Genomic DNA, 18,517 nt, shown 5'->3' with positions numbered 1-18,517 from the left:
CGGATAAATCGCGACGTGCAACGGCGTTGAATGAAAGTGAAAAGCTGTGCGTGGGTAATTAAAAAGTCAGCGCTGTGTTGAGCGTTAAGCAGTTGAGGAGTTTAGATGAAATCCTAATTCGCAGCTTGAATTTTAATTAATTAAGAGCTCATACGAAATACACGAAAGAGAGAGAGAGAGAACAAAGTGTGGCGTAGATAGGAAGATAGATAGAAAAGTCACGTGTCTCGTTTTTGCACCCAGGGAATAAAGTAGGTTAATGCGCTTAGAGGCGCGACTTCAAAATGTGAACCAACGGTGGAGACTGGAGAGTGGAGAGTGGAGAGGTGGCAAACTGGGGAGACTCCTGACAGACACCGTAATTGGTGACGTTACAAAATATTTACACTTGCCGCCGTCACATGGAAATGGAAAAAGATGATAAAGTGCGCAAAATGTTTGCACTTTCCCTTTACGACTCTTTAGAGACATTTTAGGTGTTGAGTTGTTTCCCCCCAAATTTGGGGATGTGTTGTTGGCGAGTCTTGATAAGCAAATGTTATAGACGGAGAGACATTGAAATATAAATATTTCTATATTTATACTGGTAATTTATTTACTTGCCTACTCAGCCCAATATTTCCCTTCAAACTCAAGGGGGCAACTTTCATCTTCTTATCGAAGCGAAGTAGGCCTGAGCTTAAAGGTTTCGGCTGTTTGGCTCGGCGTCATTTCCACTCAGCAGCCCACACGATTTGAACAATAATATTTCGGTCTCAGTCTCATAGTCTCGTTCTGTGTCTGGTTCAGACACATCGATTTTCTACCCATCTTTATATGTTCACAATACATTATGGATGTCAAGAAGTGCCCGGATCTACACGAACGTGCCAAGCGCATTCATGAGCCTGGTCGGGTCTGTCGAGAGCTGCTCTACTTGCGCTCGAAGCGGGTAAGTTTTAATTGGGTTTAATGGGTTGGGTAATAAGAAACACTATTCCTCCTTCAGGCCAAGCGTGAGGTGCCAGCCTTTACATTTCAGGCTCTGCAGAAGGGCACCGTAGTGAAGCCTCCCACAAAGTGAGTTGTAAATCTATGCAGCACTTCTCTTATTAACAGTTCACCTTGCAGAATTGATATATTCAAGCGTCAGCCCGTCAAGGAGACTGTCTTTAAGATATACTTTATGCGTGGCGACATCCCTGTTGCCCTCTCAGGTCGCAGCAACAAACAGGATCCCACCAAGGATCGTCCGTTGCGTTGGCACTGCACGCCCGAGGAGCTCGACTATTGCTACTATCTGCCCATCTTCCTCGACGGACTGGCCGACGTAGACAGCGATACACGGCTGCTGGCAGTTAATGCAGCTGTCGATCTGATCATGCGGCAACCGCATAAGGTTCTTCCGGTGCTTCCCAAGCTCATACTTCCGCTCAAACGCGCTTTTCAGACTCGGGACAAGGGCATCATCATCTCTGCTCTGCAAGTGCTGCAGCTGATGGTCCGCTTGGGTAAGTTGCGCTCGATAAACAAGAAGTGATCTCATTCTTTGGCCAATTAGGACCTTGTGTGGGGCAGGCCCTAGTTCCTTTCTATCGCCAACTGCTGGCCGTGTGCAATCTGTACAAGAACGTCAATGTGAACCTGGGCGAGGGCATCGATCCCGATCGCAGCAAGCGCATTGGCGATGTCATTGAGGATACACTGAAGCTACTGGAGTTCTGCGGAGGCCCTAATGCCTTTATCAACATCAAGTACATGGTGCCCACATACGAAAGCAGCGTCTTTCCCCGCTGTCAAAATCTCGATGAGGGCACCAAGCATTGAACACACAGTTGAGAGTTCCTTCGATCAAAACTTGTTTGGTTCGGTTGCTTAGATTATGAATGCCAACAAATTATCATCAGTTAGGTTCGAAATTTAGCGCAAATAAAACTTGACAGTCTGGTTGAGCCTACAGCCTGCAAAAAATACAAAATAATTGCATTTATTAATTTAATAGGCCCCATATTTATACCCGCTACCCATAGGGTAGAAGGGTATTATAACTTTGTGCCGGCAGGAAATGTATGTAACAGGTAGAAGGAGGCATCTCTGACCCTATAAAGTATACATATTCTTGATCAGCATCAATAGCCATGTCTGTCTCTCTGTCCGTCTGTCCGTATGAAACACTGAGACTATAAGAGATAAAGCTATAACAACAGCATTTGTTATGTTTGCACGCAGATCATGTTTGTTTCAAATTTTTGCCACGCCCACTTCTGTCCCCGCAAATCAAAAAATTCGAATAACAAGCGTAATTCTCAAGCTACAGCTGCGAATTGTATACAATAATAACTATAGTATTAATGAGTCCTGAAAATTTGATTGCGATCAGAAAAAAGTTGTGGAAGGTATTAAAGAAATACTTTTGTGTGCAAAAACGCCTACTTACTAGAGGTCTTAGTTGCTTTGGCTGACAATCTGGTATATTGTGCCGTCTATGGTATATTTTGAATATGGTACTATATCGGTATAACAAATATACCATTTGTCATATTTTTAGTATTTTCGATTTTTTTTGTATATTTTAAAAAATACCGCAATATTTTCCTTTAATTCAAAATGGGTAGCGGATATCTCACAGTCGAGCACACTCGACTGTAACTTTCTTACTTGTTTGTTACGATCTAGAAATACTTTAAATCTTATGATTAGGATATTACTTAAAAAAAAAAATAAAAGATTTCGTTATAATATATTTATGTAACTAGAATGCATTTGACGGATATATAAAATAATAACTTATCGTTTTACTTTTCCATTAATTTAATAGCTATTTCTATTTTTATTTTTTATTTTTCTTTCTTTTTTCTGATTTTTCCAAAATATGTTGTTTATAATTTCTAAACCAACTACACCAAAAATAGCCAGTTCATTATAATAAATTAGAAATCAATCACCATTGATGTAAACAATAAAATAGTCTTTCTAACATATATTAGATTCTCGTAATGTGTATTTCGAGATATTAAAAAATATTATCATATTATCCTATTTCTGTACTTTGCTTTGCCTAATATAATTTGATATTTTTTTGAGTTCTTTCCACATTGCTGCACTCCCCTATTAGGAAACGAGCCATCTGTTAGCGCTTCTCAATTTAAAATAAAAAAACGAACGCAACCCAAACCAACTGAAGGGAAGCCAATGATAAATGCCTAATTAATTTTTAATTTTCAAAACAAGCTTCCATCGAGCAGACAATTTTCAACAATGAACAATATACGTAAGGAGTCCCGTAAATAAAAAGCTCATTACAATAAATCATAAAGTGAAAATTGTTCAATTCGCCGGCTGGTTTAATGGAATATCCATGTAGAGTGCTGCCTGTTTGGCTGTTTGGCTGTCTGACTGCCAACGAGCCAGACAGACACATTTGTCTAAGGATGCGTGTGTGCATTGGCCCAGAGAAAGTGAGGAGGACGAGGAGCAGGGAGTGTGCTCACCCTGTCCTATGCCGCTGTGTACGATCTCCCCTCCAGACAACCAGGCAGTGTCTGCCTTTCGTCGTATCTGGCCAAAATCAAGCATTGGGCCAACCTCTTGACTCCTGTGCTGAACTGTGCTGCTGGCACTTTTCAGCAATCGAAGAGCGAGCACGCTCTAAAATTAATTTAGTTAAATTGCCGCTTTGCGGGGGCTGAAACAGGGCTGAGTTTTGAGTTGGGTTGGGCAGCTATTGGATGTCCTGGTTGGCTCTGGCTTATGTAGATGGCGAGTGGCTTCTGTGGTGCTATTGCGCTTTTCAACGTAATTAAGTACGACCCTCCATAATTTTGAAAAACAAATCTTGTTATCAACGCGAGCCAACACAAAACAGAGTTCACAGCTCATTCTGTTTTGCTACTCGTCCTGCTCCTGGTTGGGCAAAGTCCAGTCTGGCTTGGTGGTTTGTCCAACAACCTGCGATCTGCCGACATGCTGACATGCTGACTATCCGACCCACCCATGCTGATTCCCTGACACGCTGACTGGTTGGTTTTGATTGTGGTGCGTAGATAAAAACCTGCCAAGTGTTGCAACTCAATTTGCCCCCACCCTCGCCCTCAGCTCAGTATTCGGCTGTGAAACCACCCTTCGATTGGTTGCTTCGTTCCACCACACAAATTCTTAATTCACTTTTTGGGTTCCAACGTTCCTCCATTTTTTTTTAATCTCCTGTTGACGGTAAATCAAACAGTCCCCCTGGGTGCAGCGTCACTTGTCGACCCACCCGCCAGATAAATTGCATTTGGCTGCTGCTTGGCAAATGTTCATCTTCTTTCTCGTTTTCGCTCTCATTTTCAATTTTATTGTGTTGCTTCCAATGGTCTTAAAACGTTTTGACATTTTTACGCAGTTTTTGAACAATTTTTTATTGCGTCTCATCTCACCGAATGTGCCAGTCTCTCTCCAGCACACCAGATGTAAGGGGGCAAAGGGTTCGCCGCGGGGTTGTTAAACTTTGATTTAGCTGGAAAATTGTGCTAAAGCGATTGAAATTCTATTTGAGAAACTGTGTGTGTGCGTTGCGACTGGTACTCGAGACTTTTCGCACTTGAAATTTGAGATGCGACAAGAAATATTAGACTTTAATTCAAACAGACTTTGACATTTATCAACTTGAAGGGACAGTACAGAATGACAATAATAAATTGAATAAATATTTTTCCTTATTGATTCGTGTCACGATGCAAAGCACGACATTTGCTCATCTCTAATTGGAACTGGAACTTTACTGTTAGCTAGCGATTAACGTGGGGACCCCACATGCCCACATTGTCCCCCTAATGCCCAGGAGAGTATTTCCGCCACACACTCACATCATTCACATATATATTCATATGCATTAAGTCATGACCATGACCATGTCCACTTGGCTGATGAGCATTTTGGTGGGCTGGTTTGCTGTTTGGCTGGAAATTGCTTTAATATACCGGAAATTGCAGGAGAGTTGCATAAATTGACACGAAACGCCCCGCGGGCACAATCCAATGTAATGAGGCCCAGACATCAATGTGGCCAAAGGAAACCGAAAGTGTTGCCCACATGTGGGTGGGAAGAAAATGGGGAAGACCTGAACGGAGCATTGGGTGCTGAAAGAGTACTTTCTGTGGCTGCAACATGCCAGGGTGGAATCTCGATCAAAGAAAAGTCGATTGTTTGCTAAGAAGATATGTCATTTTATATGACTCTGAATGAATCTAACTATAAAAGAAATTAAAAAGGAGAAATCGCGACAATTAAAAACTTAAGTCGCAATTTTTGTGTGCTGGTCGCTTTGTTGTCGATTTTAATAAGAAACCACATTTATTTTTAAAACAAAATTAACAACAGTTTTCATGAGTTTTTTAAATTTTAATAATTAAATATCTGTATTTTAGTGATAAAGACGGGTATTTCTAGTTCAGCTTAAAATAATGTAATGAAATACCAGAAAATTTACCTTCTCTTTGCTGAGCGATTAATTTCAATTTCTGTTAAATCTGCTAAGCGAAAGATGAGTTTAACTGGTTCTACTTATATTTCATTACGAATATGGGATTCTAATAAATTTTTCTAAACAAATGTAAATGCGGCAAAACAACTTTATAAAATGATCTAAACTTTTTAGTAATACTTATGTATAGTAGATTTATTTATGTACCTACTTTATGCTTGCAGGAAATAAATGTATGCAACAGATCGAAAGAGGCATCTCCAACCCCCAGCGTCAACAGCCGAAACGATATAACCATGTCCGTCTGTCTTTTGTCTGTCTGACCGTATAAATCAGTGGATATATAGATATATATTTTTTTCGATGGCACGAGTTATGCATACAATAATAACTATAGTATTAAGGATTCCTGAATATTTGCTTGCGATTAGATAAAAATTATTTAAGAAAGTTATATAACAAATACAGTTGTATGGAAAAAAACCAATGCTTTGGCTGACAATCTGGTACATTTAGCACTCAATGGTATATTTTGAATGTAATACTATATCAATATACAATAAATACTATGATATATTTTTAGTATTTTTGTTGCAAATTAATTTTGTTTTTGTTATAATTAATACCAAACTATTTTCCTTTTATTCTAAATGGGTAGCGGACCAGACTAGCAAACTTGACTATGTCACCTTCTTATTTGTTTAAGTTAGTTGAAATTCTGAATTAAGCTTAAAAGCTAATAATATTTTTAATTATTTCATTCTTGAAGTGTTCTTTCGTGAAATTATAAAGAGTTTTTGTGAATTTCAATAAATATAAAAAAAAATCAGTATATAATGACCATGTTTTCTCTTTTTAAAAGCTTTACTCAAAATTTCAAGTTAGTCAAAATCTCTTTTAAGATAACAGATCAATTTTAACTTAGTTTTCTGGACAATAATGATAAATACGTAACTAACATTTTTTTTCAACACCATTGATTATTTTTCATAGTTCTGTCATTTCTTTCGCTGTTCCTTGATAACATTCATTAGTGCTTTGCAGCTTTAAGGATTCATCGGCCAACTTGAGGGCAAGCTATGCTTTGAGTAAAGGGGCCAATGCGAGAAGTTTGACATATTTTGCGACTTGGCTTTGCCACAATATGAGAATCCATGTTCATCCAGTCACGACCCGGCATAAAGAGTCCGGAATCCGTGTTGGGCGCAGATGCTCACATTTCGCGTACTGCGTCGAATCACGTTCATGGTGCCCAGAAGCGAATCGAAATTATCACCAATTTGCAGTCATCGAAATCCAATTACAGGGCGTGTGTGTGTATGTGTGTGTGTGTGTTTGTGTATTTGAGTTTGTGTCTGTAACCCCGAATACTACTCTGACCAGAACCAGAAGCAGAACCAGGACAATGCCTTGTAAATGCCGAACAGCCACTGTCCACATGGCTGCCATATGCTAGCCGCGATACAAAACTGCAGCGCGATTGCAGGCGCTGAATATGAGTCGGAGTTCGAATTGACGGTGGAAGCGAAGGTGGAGTGGATCAGAGCTAGGGTCAGGAGCAGACAATAATCGGATTAGGTTGGGCTGGCACCGACAAAAACATAATTTGCGAGAAATGTCACACGGCACACGGCGACTGCCCCGGCGACTTATTCGCAATTTGCGAAATGGAAAACGATGCGAGGGTCGAGGGCGGTTGTGGGGTGCATTGTCAGTTGGCAGTTAGCAGTTGGTGGGAGGGGTGACTGTAAGAGAGCTTACTAAATCATGCATGTCAAGTCGAGTAGTTGTCGTCTCTATCAAACCCATCATAATCGCCAACGCGTACGCATCATTATCGGCAGCGGACTCTCCGGTTTTTCATGCATCCGATGAGGGGTTGATGGGACATCTCATGGGTGCCACTGTTGTTGTTTAGTTCCGGCATGCGACAGATGCAACGGACGTGCAGACGCACCAAAAACATGGACCGCTCCGTTGTCCGTTGTCTGCAGTAAAACCACAAGCGGCTCTCTTGAAAGGGCGACTCCCCTGCTACCAGCGACTCCCTTGTCACCATCAATGTGCTCGGAGCTGTCATTGCTCATTGTCGGCTAAGTGCCGGGCACCGGGCACAGTGGGTGGAGTTGATAGCTGGGCGCTTGTCTGCAGACCGGAGTGGTGGACACTCAACAAGCCGCAGTCAAAGCTAAAGCAGCAGAAACGGCGACAGCAACGGCAAGGGCAGAAGCTCTATGGATGCGGTGCAGCGGCAGAGAACATTTTCATTTTCAAGGGCCTGAAAACAAATTTTTTGCTTTCAGGATAACCTGCTTGTCCTTCGGGAAGGTGGCAAAAAGAAACCCTGCATGCACAGTGGTACACAATATACCAAAGAATATAATGTATTTTCTATTTATTTTTTAATAGTATTTATAAATATGTATGTTAAATAAGTATTATAGAAAAATATTATGAAAAAGTAAGGGCTTTAATAATAATAATAATAATAATAATAATAATAATAATAATAATAATAATAATAATAATAATAATAATAATAATAATAATAATAATAATAATAATAATAATAATAATAATAATAATAATAATAATAATAATAATATAATAATATAATAATAATAATAATAATAATAATAATAATAATAATATCAGTTGAGTAATAAGCTTGTAATAACAATGTCGAATATTTCTATAAATGCAAATACTTTATTTTAGTACAAGCAGTTGCAAATGTTGATACGTTTTGCAAGCGATCATGAACCACTGTGCTGTCTGCGCCACCCGCTACGCAGTAACCGCAGCAACAGTGGCGTTAGCGGCTGCGTCAGGCACTCAACAAAGGAAACGATAAGACGACAGACGCTGAGGCGGCTTCAGTTGTTCCCCTTACTTCCGCTGCATTGCAGCTGGAATCAGAGATTGTGGGGAACGGGAGTACTGACGAAGCTACAGAGCACTGTGGTTCCGCCAGTATGGGAGTTGCGGCCAAAAATACTTCTAGATGTTATATTGCTACGAAATTTTGCCCAAAATTCTATAAAAATATTTTGTATATATAGTAAAAAAATTGTCTAGATCGGAATACTATATCCTATAGCTCCCATACAACCTTAGTATGGCTTATATGCCGATAGTGCGCCAAAATACTTCCGGTGGAGTTACAGTGCTAAAATTTGATTATTAGCATCCAAGATATGTATAAGACTATTTAAATTACCTTTCTGCTTTCTTCTACTAAACTAATTACTTATCGAGTTTCTTCTGCATTCGTGCCCTCTTCTGTGCACCAAAGATCAAAGATGTACATGCGTAAAAGCTCGTAGTTACAAGAAGCGCCAATTTGGTGAATTTTTACGAACGTCCGACCACTTTGAACTTCACTTTTGTTTTGACAAAAAGCCCACTAAACGCAGTTGCTGCAGCAAAATTGAAGACGTGTTCACACTTTGCATTCTATTTTTAGAATGTCCCGTTAAATTTCCAGAAAAATCTAGTTTGCAATGAAGAAGCTTGGACATTTTAGTAACGATTTGTTTACTTTTTGTAAATTTTTGTTGTTATGACTTTTTTATTTTTGGCCTATGGGTGGAACCACTGTGCAGAGGGTGGGTGTCCGACCAAAGCCAACAACAATAAAAGCAAATTCAATGCATTTTGTGATAATTTCGCACTACACAAGAAACGAGAAACGATAAAGCAAAACAACCCGACAATGATTCCAGACCCAAAGCCGTAAACGAGCAAATAATAAAAATTTTATATAGCTGAAAAAAAAAGAAATATAAATATAATAATAATGGGAGCGCAGATACATACAGATATGTATGTATATATATATGTATGTAAGTAGAAGATGCAGTAATAGTGTTGTATGGAAAAATATGAGTGTGAATAGTCAATGAGTGTTTCAGTGTTAAGGGTTGGAGTAAACAAACAGGTCGTCGGCGGATCAAGCAATAGGTCGTCGGATCGCTGGCTCTGGGGATGGTTTTGCTGGCTGGCTTGCTAAATTGGTGAGTGGGATGAATGGATAGATGGATGGAGGGTTGTGGTGGTGGTGGAAATCAAACGGCAACAATGCAATCAAAATTTTCGTTTCCTTTACCTTGGTGCAAATTTAGTTATTGTCTAGACTCTGGAGTCGGAGATACGCAACACTCGAGGGAATTGTTCGGCCATAATTTAATTCTGCTGGCCCATTATTTCATTAGTTGAGCGGCAGTTGCATTCCACCTCCCGCTCTCCATCGTTGCCACCCTCACTCCGAATTTGTGCAATTTATTTACAGTATTGTCGTATTGTAATATGGCTCTGGCAGCTAGACGCATAAATTTGTGTATTTCGATTTTGATTTTACCATTTTAATTGTTTGCAAACTGCCCAAATACTCAGCCAGTTGCTCCTTTCCCAGTTGCTGTGCCCATTTGTTTGCCCCTCTGTCTTCCTCTCCGTCTGCCCGCAATGTCCACACTGTCTCTATATCTGCATTGTCTTTGTTGGCCAAACATGTTGTATCTTTGTATCTGCATCTGAGTTGGCATTCAACAATGTGTTTGTTGCTGTAATTAACATTTATGGCCAAAAACTTAAGATAGTTAACCAAACAACAATTTTGAATTTAGTTCGAACTGAAAATGGCTGCGTTTGCAATCAAAAAGAAAAACATTTAATACTTGTAAATAAATTTGAATGCTTTTTATTTGTTCAAAGTTGTTTGTTTAAATCATTTTTGATCAAATCGATTAAGAAAAAGTAATGCATGGCTTATTCATGTTATAAATCAAAATCAAGAACAATTGGCAATTCTATTTTTTTTAGTTAGACAAGTTTTAGATCTGTAAGCTTAAATCGGTTTGAAGCTATTAAAGAAGTAAGAACAGTTTCAAATGAAATTTTCAACATAAATATTATTATTACTACTTATTCATTTAAAGTGAAAATTATTTTACGGATACAAGATACAAGTATCTTTTCGCAAGCTCGAAGATCGACGATAAGACTTTTTTGTTGCTTAATTAAACTTTAATTAAAAATTGGAGCAAAATAATCGATTGTTACACAAAGACAACTTCTGGTTCTTTTTGGTGCTTCTTTAACTAAGAAATATTCTACTAGAGTTGAGTAACTTCAAAAAAATCTGATTTCGAAAACCGCTCAAATTCTTGAATGATTGTTTTTAATTTACCAAACTTAATATGAGTTTTTTGAAAACATTTAAACTCAATGTATACAATTTTATTTCGCAAGATCAATTAGATTACTATAAAAATCTGAATTTACTTTACTAAACATTGTTTACAACAACTTATTTAAATTAAATTAAATTTTTAATAATTTTCTCGTCTCAAATAAGTTAATAATTACTATTTGGTAAAATACAAAAAAGAAAGTATTATTTATTTATTATATTCCGCTGTGCTACCAGATATAAGTATATAATATAGCTATAAGTCCCAATTGTTGAAAATAAAGGGTTAGCTTAAATGGGACAAATTCAATTTCTTAAAGTATGCTATGAAATACTTTTTAAATACAGACAAATTTTAATTACTCTGCATCCCTAAAAGTATGCAGCGAACATTTTGAAAGTTGTTGGGAGGACAAAATTATGCAAGTGCTGAAAGTATCTTGAGTGGAAGACAATGACGCACTTGAACTTACCAGCTACACTTGAGTGAGTCCATTCCGTCCGTCCGGCAAGTGCAACATAAATGCATAGAAACAATGAAAATTAAGTTGTTGCAAGCAAAACTTTATGCAAATACTCGAAGAAGCCAGAAGATGCCAGCCCAGAGGTCGGGCAAGCGGGTAGTCGGGCAGATAAGCAGATGAGAGATTCGAGTCTGCAATGGCAGTGGCAGTGGCTGTGGCAGCAAAAGTATATTAAAAATGTTGACAACGAAATCCATCTGTTTAATGGGTCTGCACGTAGTGCCAAGACAAGCCCATCCCATGTCCACACACTCGCATCGTGGAGTGTTGTGGATAGGCTTTTGTGGGTGCGCTTCTAATCCGCCAGATTACAAAAGTGTGCGGCAATGTTGGAGCTGTGGCCCGGGGCAACAATAATCTCAACCCCATTAGGCAGGACCCAACCCTTGGCCCAACTATTACACTTGATAAATTCGAGATTAAAGTGCATTTGCAGTTGAGCCCAGGGCAAGAACAGGCCAAAATGAAAGCAAACGAATCCAAACCAAAATGAAGTGAACTCAACCGGGCCGGGTCATCAAATTTATGGCCATACATTTGCCAGAATTCACTCCCTGCCAGCCTTCTATTTGTGCACTTGGACGACTCGTGCGCCCTTTTAATTATCACACGTAATGACAGCAGCAAATGCAATTGCTAATTAATTGCCCGGGAGCCGAGGCAAAAGCTCTGGCGCCCTCTTCGAAGACCGAAAGAATTTATGGTCCTTACATTTGTTTGGCTTGACATTATTATTCCAACATGTGTGGTTCAAATGCAATTTCCCCGCTCAAGATAAACCACCCAAAACACCAAAATGTGGTGCTTCGAGGCGTTGGCTAACAAATGACTGTGGCATCAGCTTAACCAAATGGGGGGATTAGCAGAGAACGAAGGGAGAACTGTTCAAAGTAATCGCCGACTCAACTTGAACTTGAATTTGATTCTGATATTATATGGTCGGTCGACAGCTAATGAAGATAATCGTTTGCGCTGTCAAAATTGCCACAAAATATAATTGTGATAGCTCTGGCAATCTGAATGCTGAGAGCTGAGACACGAGAAACATCGAATCGCCAGCAAATGATGAATGATGAGAGCATTATGAAAAAGACCAAAACACAAAAGTTTAGCATTCAGATCTTGAACGTCAGTACAAAAGAAAATACCCTGTATTTATATTTATTATCATATAAGCAAACAAAGCAATACTAATCTCAAATATTATTTTTTCAAATCGGTCTTATAATTTTCAAATTCGTATAAAGCAGAACATTCTTGAATAAATATTAAAGAATGCAATTTCACTTGTGCGACTCTATGAATGGAAAATTCCTTTAATAAGTAGCAAATGTCAGCCACAGTTACTGATTGAAAAATAAATAATTTTACTAATACACTCAGTTAGTAAGTTCCAATTCATCATATATTGAAGGATTGTTAAAGTTGCTTTTGGCAAACACTAATGCCGTTCGTTTATGCTCTTTGTGTAATTGCATTATAAGGTATAAGCACTTCATCAGACACAATAGAATCTCCAAGATACTTAGTACAACGGAAACTTCAGCTAAAAACAATAACAAAAGATGCCAGCCAACTGATTACTTACAATTTAGTCAGGGGCAGAGGGGGTTAGAGATTGAGTTGGGCTTTATACGCATTACATTTTGAAGCTGGCCCCAACTTCCCCTACTCTCCTCTTCGTCTTGGAATTTCCAAGCAATGCAGCAAGTGCTGTCCGGCAACAAAAGTCAGCGATTCACTTATGGGCCCAGTTAAGATGTTATCAACAAAGTGCAAACGTCAACAAGAGAACAGAACTGAACAGAACGGAACGGAACAGAAGCTGGGACAGAAATACAGACAACAAAAACTGAACAATTGAGAAACTGAACAACAAATCTGTTGTTCTCTACGTTCTCCAAGTTCTCCAGCTGGCTAGTTATTTAATTTTTAATGAATCTCCTCAGATATTTCAAATCGGTCTCTAGTTTTTTTAGTCGTTTGTCGGCGGTTTTCAAGTGCGCACCTGAATCGCGCTTCAAGTCAAAGCTTCGAGTTATCAACCACACTGAAAAATCCCATTAATCAAGACATTCTTAAGTGTTAAAACGGCGGTAGACGAAAACATCTTTAACTTGATTAAAAAGTACTTTTTGCCTTCGGTCGTTGTCTCATCTATTCCCAAAAATGTACCTGGGACAGCCTGTGATTTTTTTGGGATTATGCTGCTTTCTGCTGACTCATCACTGTGCACAAGGTTACTATTGTTCGACAATTTGGTTATTTATCAATTAGTGGCAAGTGTTTCCATTGTTTTTTGCCTAAGATTTCAATCGCTTTGAGACCACCCATTCCACTGACTAAGTATGGGCATTTCCCATAATTTGGGAACTTTTCATGGCGATACCAAAAGTTCCCCAAAAAATGTGAATCATGTTACACGGAATTTTAATTTTAAAAATATCGTAAGCAATCATTAAACCTTAGATAAATTCGATTCGCCTTTTTGCCTTTTAGAGTCTTTACAATACGTTAGCGAAATCTTTTCTATTAATAGTTATTTCAAAAGTACAAAAGGTGAACACATTTTAATTTAAAATATTTATATTATTGTTGAACGAAGCAAGCCATAATTTGTAGATCAATGTAGATCAATCTTAATTTTAAAAGCTGATCTTAAAACTTGATCTAAGAAGCACACTTACTATAATTGTCATTTAAAATTTTGAATGCTGTGTAAATAATATAGTATTGTGGTTTATTTAGTTTGCCAATATGTAGTATGCGTCATTCCAGTTATCTAAAAATTAAAATAAATATATAAAAATATATAAACCGGGATAGAAAGTTGAACACAAACTTGTCTTAAAACAAAAACAAAAATATCAAAAATCAATTTCACACTCAACTGTATTGCATTAAATTTAAACAAATTAGTTCAATGGTGTAAAGTTTGCATACTGAAATGCAATCACAACTGGTCGAAGTGCGGAGAGTTAACTCGAAAGTCACTCAACTGAGTATGTAAGTGTGTATATGAATGTGTGTGTAGTGAAGGGGTAACGAGATGAAGATATGTCCATAAATAAATCAACGTGCGCTAATTGACAACGCTTGTGGATGGCAGCTTTAACGTGAAACACGCTCCAGTTCTTCCGATTTTCCCTCTCTCTGGAGGATGTTGGCAGGATTAGATGCTCTGTGAAGGGGTTGGGGAATAAAAGTGTGTTTGCATAACTTAAATGAAATTTCTTTGCTTAAATGTAATTTCTATGCTAAACCGAAAAACAAACAATGTTGATGGTGACTGGTACGTGGACACGGGCTTTAATCGTAACCGTAACCAGGTCAAGCGAATAAAGTGTCATCCAAGTTGGATTTCGATGACATGGAGAACAACAACAACAACCAGACGGGTGTGCCAGTTATAATCGGACAGGGACAAGGACAGGGACAGGGGCAGCAGGGCAACAGTGGCAGCGGCTATGATCAGGGCACAGGACGTGCTGGTTCAAGTGGCTCTGGTGGTGGAGATGAAGGTGGAGGTGGAAGCGGAAGCAGTGGAGGTGGAAACAGTGGCCATCGGCCGAAGATTCACGGCGTGCGTGTGACTGTCGATACGGGTGATGGACAGCAGCAAACGAAAGGTAATTAAATTGGCTCACAGCAGCAAAAGCAAATGAGCAAATCAGACTAAAACTAAATGCACTGCCAACTTCAAAGCAGATACCAAGGAGAGTGTGGAAATTACGGACTTGGGTAAACACAAGAAACGTGTGGGTATCCACACAGACATTACGTTCGAAATTACTGCCGAGGGGGAGGGAAATGAGACGAGTTCGGCTCAGCAGCGAGACGGCGAGAAAGGTAAGTGAAAACGGTCTCACTTTCAGCTAACTTTCACTTCTCATTCCCTCGCCCCGCAGAGGACGCCAGTGTGCCCATTTTTAAGGGTCGTGCCAGCAGCAGCAGAGGTGACTCAAAACATCAGTCCAGAGATCCCTACGATCCTAAGGCGCAATGGAATCCCAACTATGCTACTGAACATCGTGGCCTTGATGCCGGCAATCGAGCTGGCTCCAGATCTAGCTCAGACGGCTACTATCCCCAGTACTATCCCCAGCATGTATACACCAGCGATAGCTCCGATGTGGGCGGCATCTATCGCAACGGCGAAACTTGGACCCATTACGTGCCCGTTTGGACCACGGAGCGGTCTCCGCATGAGCAGAGCCAGCTGCAGCGACGTCCCAGCTGGAAGCCCTGCTACTGCATGGCCTCCTATGGCACCGACTACAGACGCCGTCGGGCGAGCAAGACGACAAAAGGCATTAAAGGACCCTCAAGACGGGGAATTGTCAAAAGTCAAGTCCATAAGGTCGACAGCAAGCTGGAGCAGCCTTTCTCCTAAAACATAAGATTCGTTAATTAAAAAAAAAAACTATTCAAGATAAACAATTTAAATATAATTCCAGAACTTCTCACAAAATTCTTAGTTAAATGTATACCATATTTATAGATATCCAAAACTTTTCGTATTAAATGTATAAAATTACATCAAAACTTTCTTTATCGGACAACTATTAAGACCGTCGGATCTTTTTTTGCTTTGCTTAACAATATATATGGAAGATTTTTGAAAAAATAAAGGAATCATCTTCGACCCCATTAAGTATAATATATATATTATTGATCAGAAAAGTATTAGTCACGGAAGAAATAATTAGCTACGACTAAAACTGCTAACGGGTACAAAATAGTGTGATAGCAAAATGAGGTTCGTGTGCAAACTGGAATGACATGAAAGATAAAAGCTATTTGGAGAAAATTAGATGTAAGATCCTATTCCGACAGTAAAACATGAACCGAATACAAATAAACAATTTCATCATAGGAAAGTTCATGAGAACTTAACAGCTTGACAACTCAAAAATCTTTTATATAGAAAAAATCTTATCGGTTTTGAAGGAAATAACCATGAGAACTTAACAGCTTGACAACTCAAAAATCTTTATTTTTATACAGAAAAATCTTATCGGTTTTGAAGGAAATAACCCAAATATTTCCAATAATAGGAAAGTAGCATTATTCATATGAATATGGTGCTGCCTATATCGAAAGAGCTATATATAAATTCTTATGTACTGAGGGCATAAATTTTAAGCTATTGTTCAAAGCTATATAATTTCAAGACCCCACAAACAAAGTGCCCTTCGAAGAGTCAACAACACAAGTTTTAATCCGAAAATACAGACTAGCGATAAGCCGATAAGAGTATCGCAAATACCACATGGAACCACAGTCTTCTCCTTTATCCAGAAATTGAATTGGACAAACTAGCGAGCACTGCCAGCGAAAAATCTTTTTTGTCTGGGAAATACTTTCAACAATGGGTTCTACGACTGGTCAAGGCACAATTGAAATATTTCTCTTACTTATTTTAGTTGCGATTATGGCATATAAAGTATTATTGGCAAATCATCAACTTGACCTTGTGCTACAACTTAAACCAACGCTTAAAAATTCTGATTAACTGGATAGTTCTTAAAATTTCATTTGTATTGTTTTATAATTTGGTGTTTTTTTAAGCCTACAAGGTGGAACGTGAAGTTGCTATGAATCATCCCACCCAGATAGATGGCTAAATAATAATAAATATGCAATTGTATTTGATTATATAAATTACACAATTTTTGCTTTATTATTTCCGTTTTATTATTTGACAAGCTTATGTAGTGATCAATTGCATATTCATCTGTCTATTAATATTATGTATTGTTCTTAGTACTGTTTACAGTTTATTTACCTAATTGCTTCATTTGAAAATTTCCTTCTGTGAAAATTACAATCTCGATTCACACTTGCACACTTGAAGCCTATGAAGTAGAAAATACGAACCCTAAAGTCCTGATTTTTAGTGGTCAACAGGGGAAGAAAACGTCGATCGGCTTTGCTCCATCCATGCTCCATCTCTATATCCTTTACAGTCTCTGAGATCCACATATGCAGGTGTTCATACAGACAGAAGGACAGAAAGACAGACAGACGTTGTTACCTGTTTTTATACCCGCTACCCATAGGGCAGAAGGGTATTATAACTTTATGCCGGCAGGAAATGTATGTAGAAGGAGGCATCTCCGATCCTATAAAGTATATATATTCTTGATCAGCATCAATAGCCGAGACGATCTAGCCATATCCGTCTGTCCGTACGAAACACTGGATCTCAGAGACTATAAGAGATAGAGCTATAATTCGACAGCATTTGTTATGTTTGCACGCAGATCAAGTTTGTTTCAAATTTTTGCCACGCCCACTTCCGCCCCCGCAAATCAAAAAAATCAAATTATTTTAAAGCTAGAGCTGATGTATACAATAACAACAATAGTATTTATGATTCCTGAAAATTGCGATCAGATAAAAATTGTGAAAGTTATTAAAGAAATACTTTGTATGGCAAAAACGCCTACTTACTAGGGGTCTTAGTTGCTTTGGCGGTACTATATCGATATATCAAATATACCATTTGGTATATTTTTAGTATTTTTGTAGTATTTTCGGCATATTTCGAAAATAATACCGCAATATTTTGCTTTTATTCAAAATGGGTAGCGGGTATCTCACAGCCGAGCACACTCGACTGTAGCTTTCTTTCTCCTTCATCCCGTTACGCACATTTGTTCTCCTTCATCCCGTTACGCACATTTGTTCTGGACACAAGGTTCCACCATCCACCCTATGTATATAAACTGCACGCAGATCAAGTTTGTTTCAAATTTTGCCAGCTTCATCTGCCTGTTACATACATTTCAAATCGGCAAAAATCAAAATTCCGAGATCCGCCGTTCAAGATTTTTAGTTAGTGAATTGGAAAGCCTTACCGACTGAAAATATGTATCGAAACTTGTTCTATGTGTAATATAAAAAAATTATAAAAACTCATAAGAACTTATCACAAGTAAAAAATCTTTATATTTATACACTATTGAAGTGAATAACCCGAATATTCCCAGTAATAGAAAATTTTCCGCTCCCTTATGAACAGAGCTACATTTGTACATACATATATACATAACATATATATAAAATCTCATGTATTCATGGTATATGTACCTCTAGATTTCACAAATAAAGTGACTTTCGGAGAGTGCAGAACATTCCTAGAGTACGGAATATAAGTCTGAATTAAAGACAACGTCATCAACAACCTCAGTTAAGAAATCTAAAAAGCGAACAAGCCATAAGCCGATACGACTATCTTGAAGACTGCAAGGGACTCTATCATTCTTCTTAACCGGCATTAAAAAAATCTTTTTATCGAACAATGACTGATACCAAGACGGAAAGCCACGATTCAAATACTTCATCTATAGTTCA

At 38.4% G+C, this 18,517-nt stretch overlaps 2 protein-coding genes across 3 annotated transcripts; both read left to right on the top strand.

Annotated features, from left to right (window-relative positions):
- Positions 1-709: 709 nt before the first annotated feature.
- On the top strand, positions 710-1,960 carry LOC133850169 (parkin coregulated gene protein homolog). The gene is made up of 4 exons (XM_062286167.1): positions 710-931; positions 989-1,059; positions 1,111-1,490; positions 1,541-1,960. The coding sequence occupies exons 1-4, from the start codon at positions 833-835 to the stop codon at positions 1,804-1,806; spliced, it is 816 nt and encodes a 271-aa protein (XP_062142151.1). The 5' UTR covers positions 710-832; the 3' UTR covers positions 1,807-1,960.
- Positions 1,961-13,139: 11,179 nt separating this feature from the next.
- LOC133850059 (uncharacterized) lies at positions 13,140-15,611 on the top strand. 2 transcript variants are annotated; one of them, XM_062286021.1, is made up of 4 exons: positions 13,140-13,397; positions 14,488-14,787; positions 14,864-15,007; positions 15,067-15,611. In XM_062286021.1, exons 1-4 carry the CDS (start codon positions 13,328-13,330, stop codon positions 15,549-15,551), a joined length of 999 nt encoding a protein of 332 aa, XP_062142005.1. In that variant the 5' UTR covers positions 13,140-13,327; the 3' UTR covers positions 15,552-15,611. The 2 variants fall into 2 exon arrangements, with proteins under 2 accessions (XP_062142005.1, XP_062142006.1); XM_062286022.1 differs by having other exon boundaries at positions 13,142-13,397; positions 14,867-15,007.
- The last annotated feature ends 2,906 nt before the right edge of the window (positions 15,612-18,517 follow it).

Source organism: Drosophila sulfurigaster, chromosome 2L, assembly GCF_023558435.1.
Source record: "Drosophila sulfurigaster albostrigata strain 15112-1811.04 chromosome 2L, ASM2355843v2, whole genome shotgun sequence".
Taxonomy (NCBI): domain Eukaryota; kingdom Metazoa; phylum Arthropoda; class Insecta; order Diptera; family Drosophilidae; genus Drosophila; species Drosophila sulfurigaster.
Note: the sequence above shows the minus strand (reverse complement) of the source record. Positions and strands in the feature narration are given on the sequence as shown.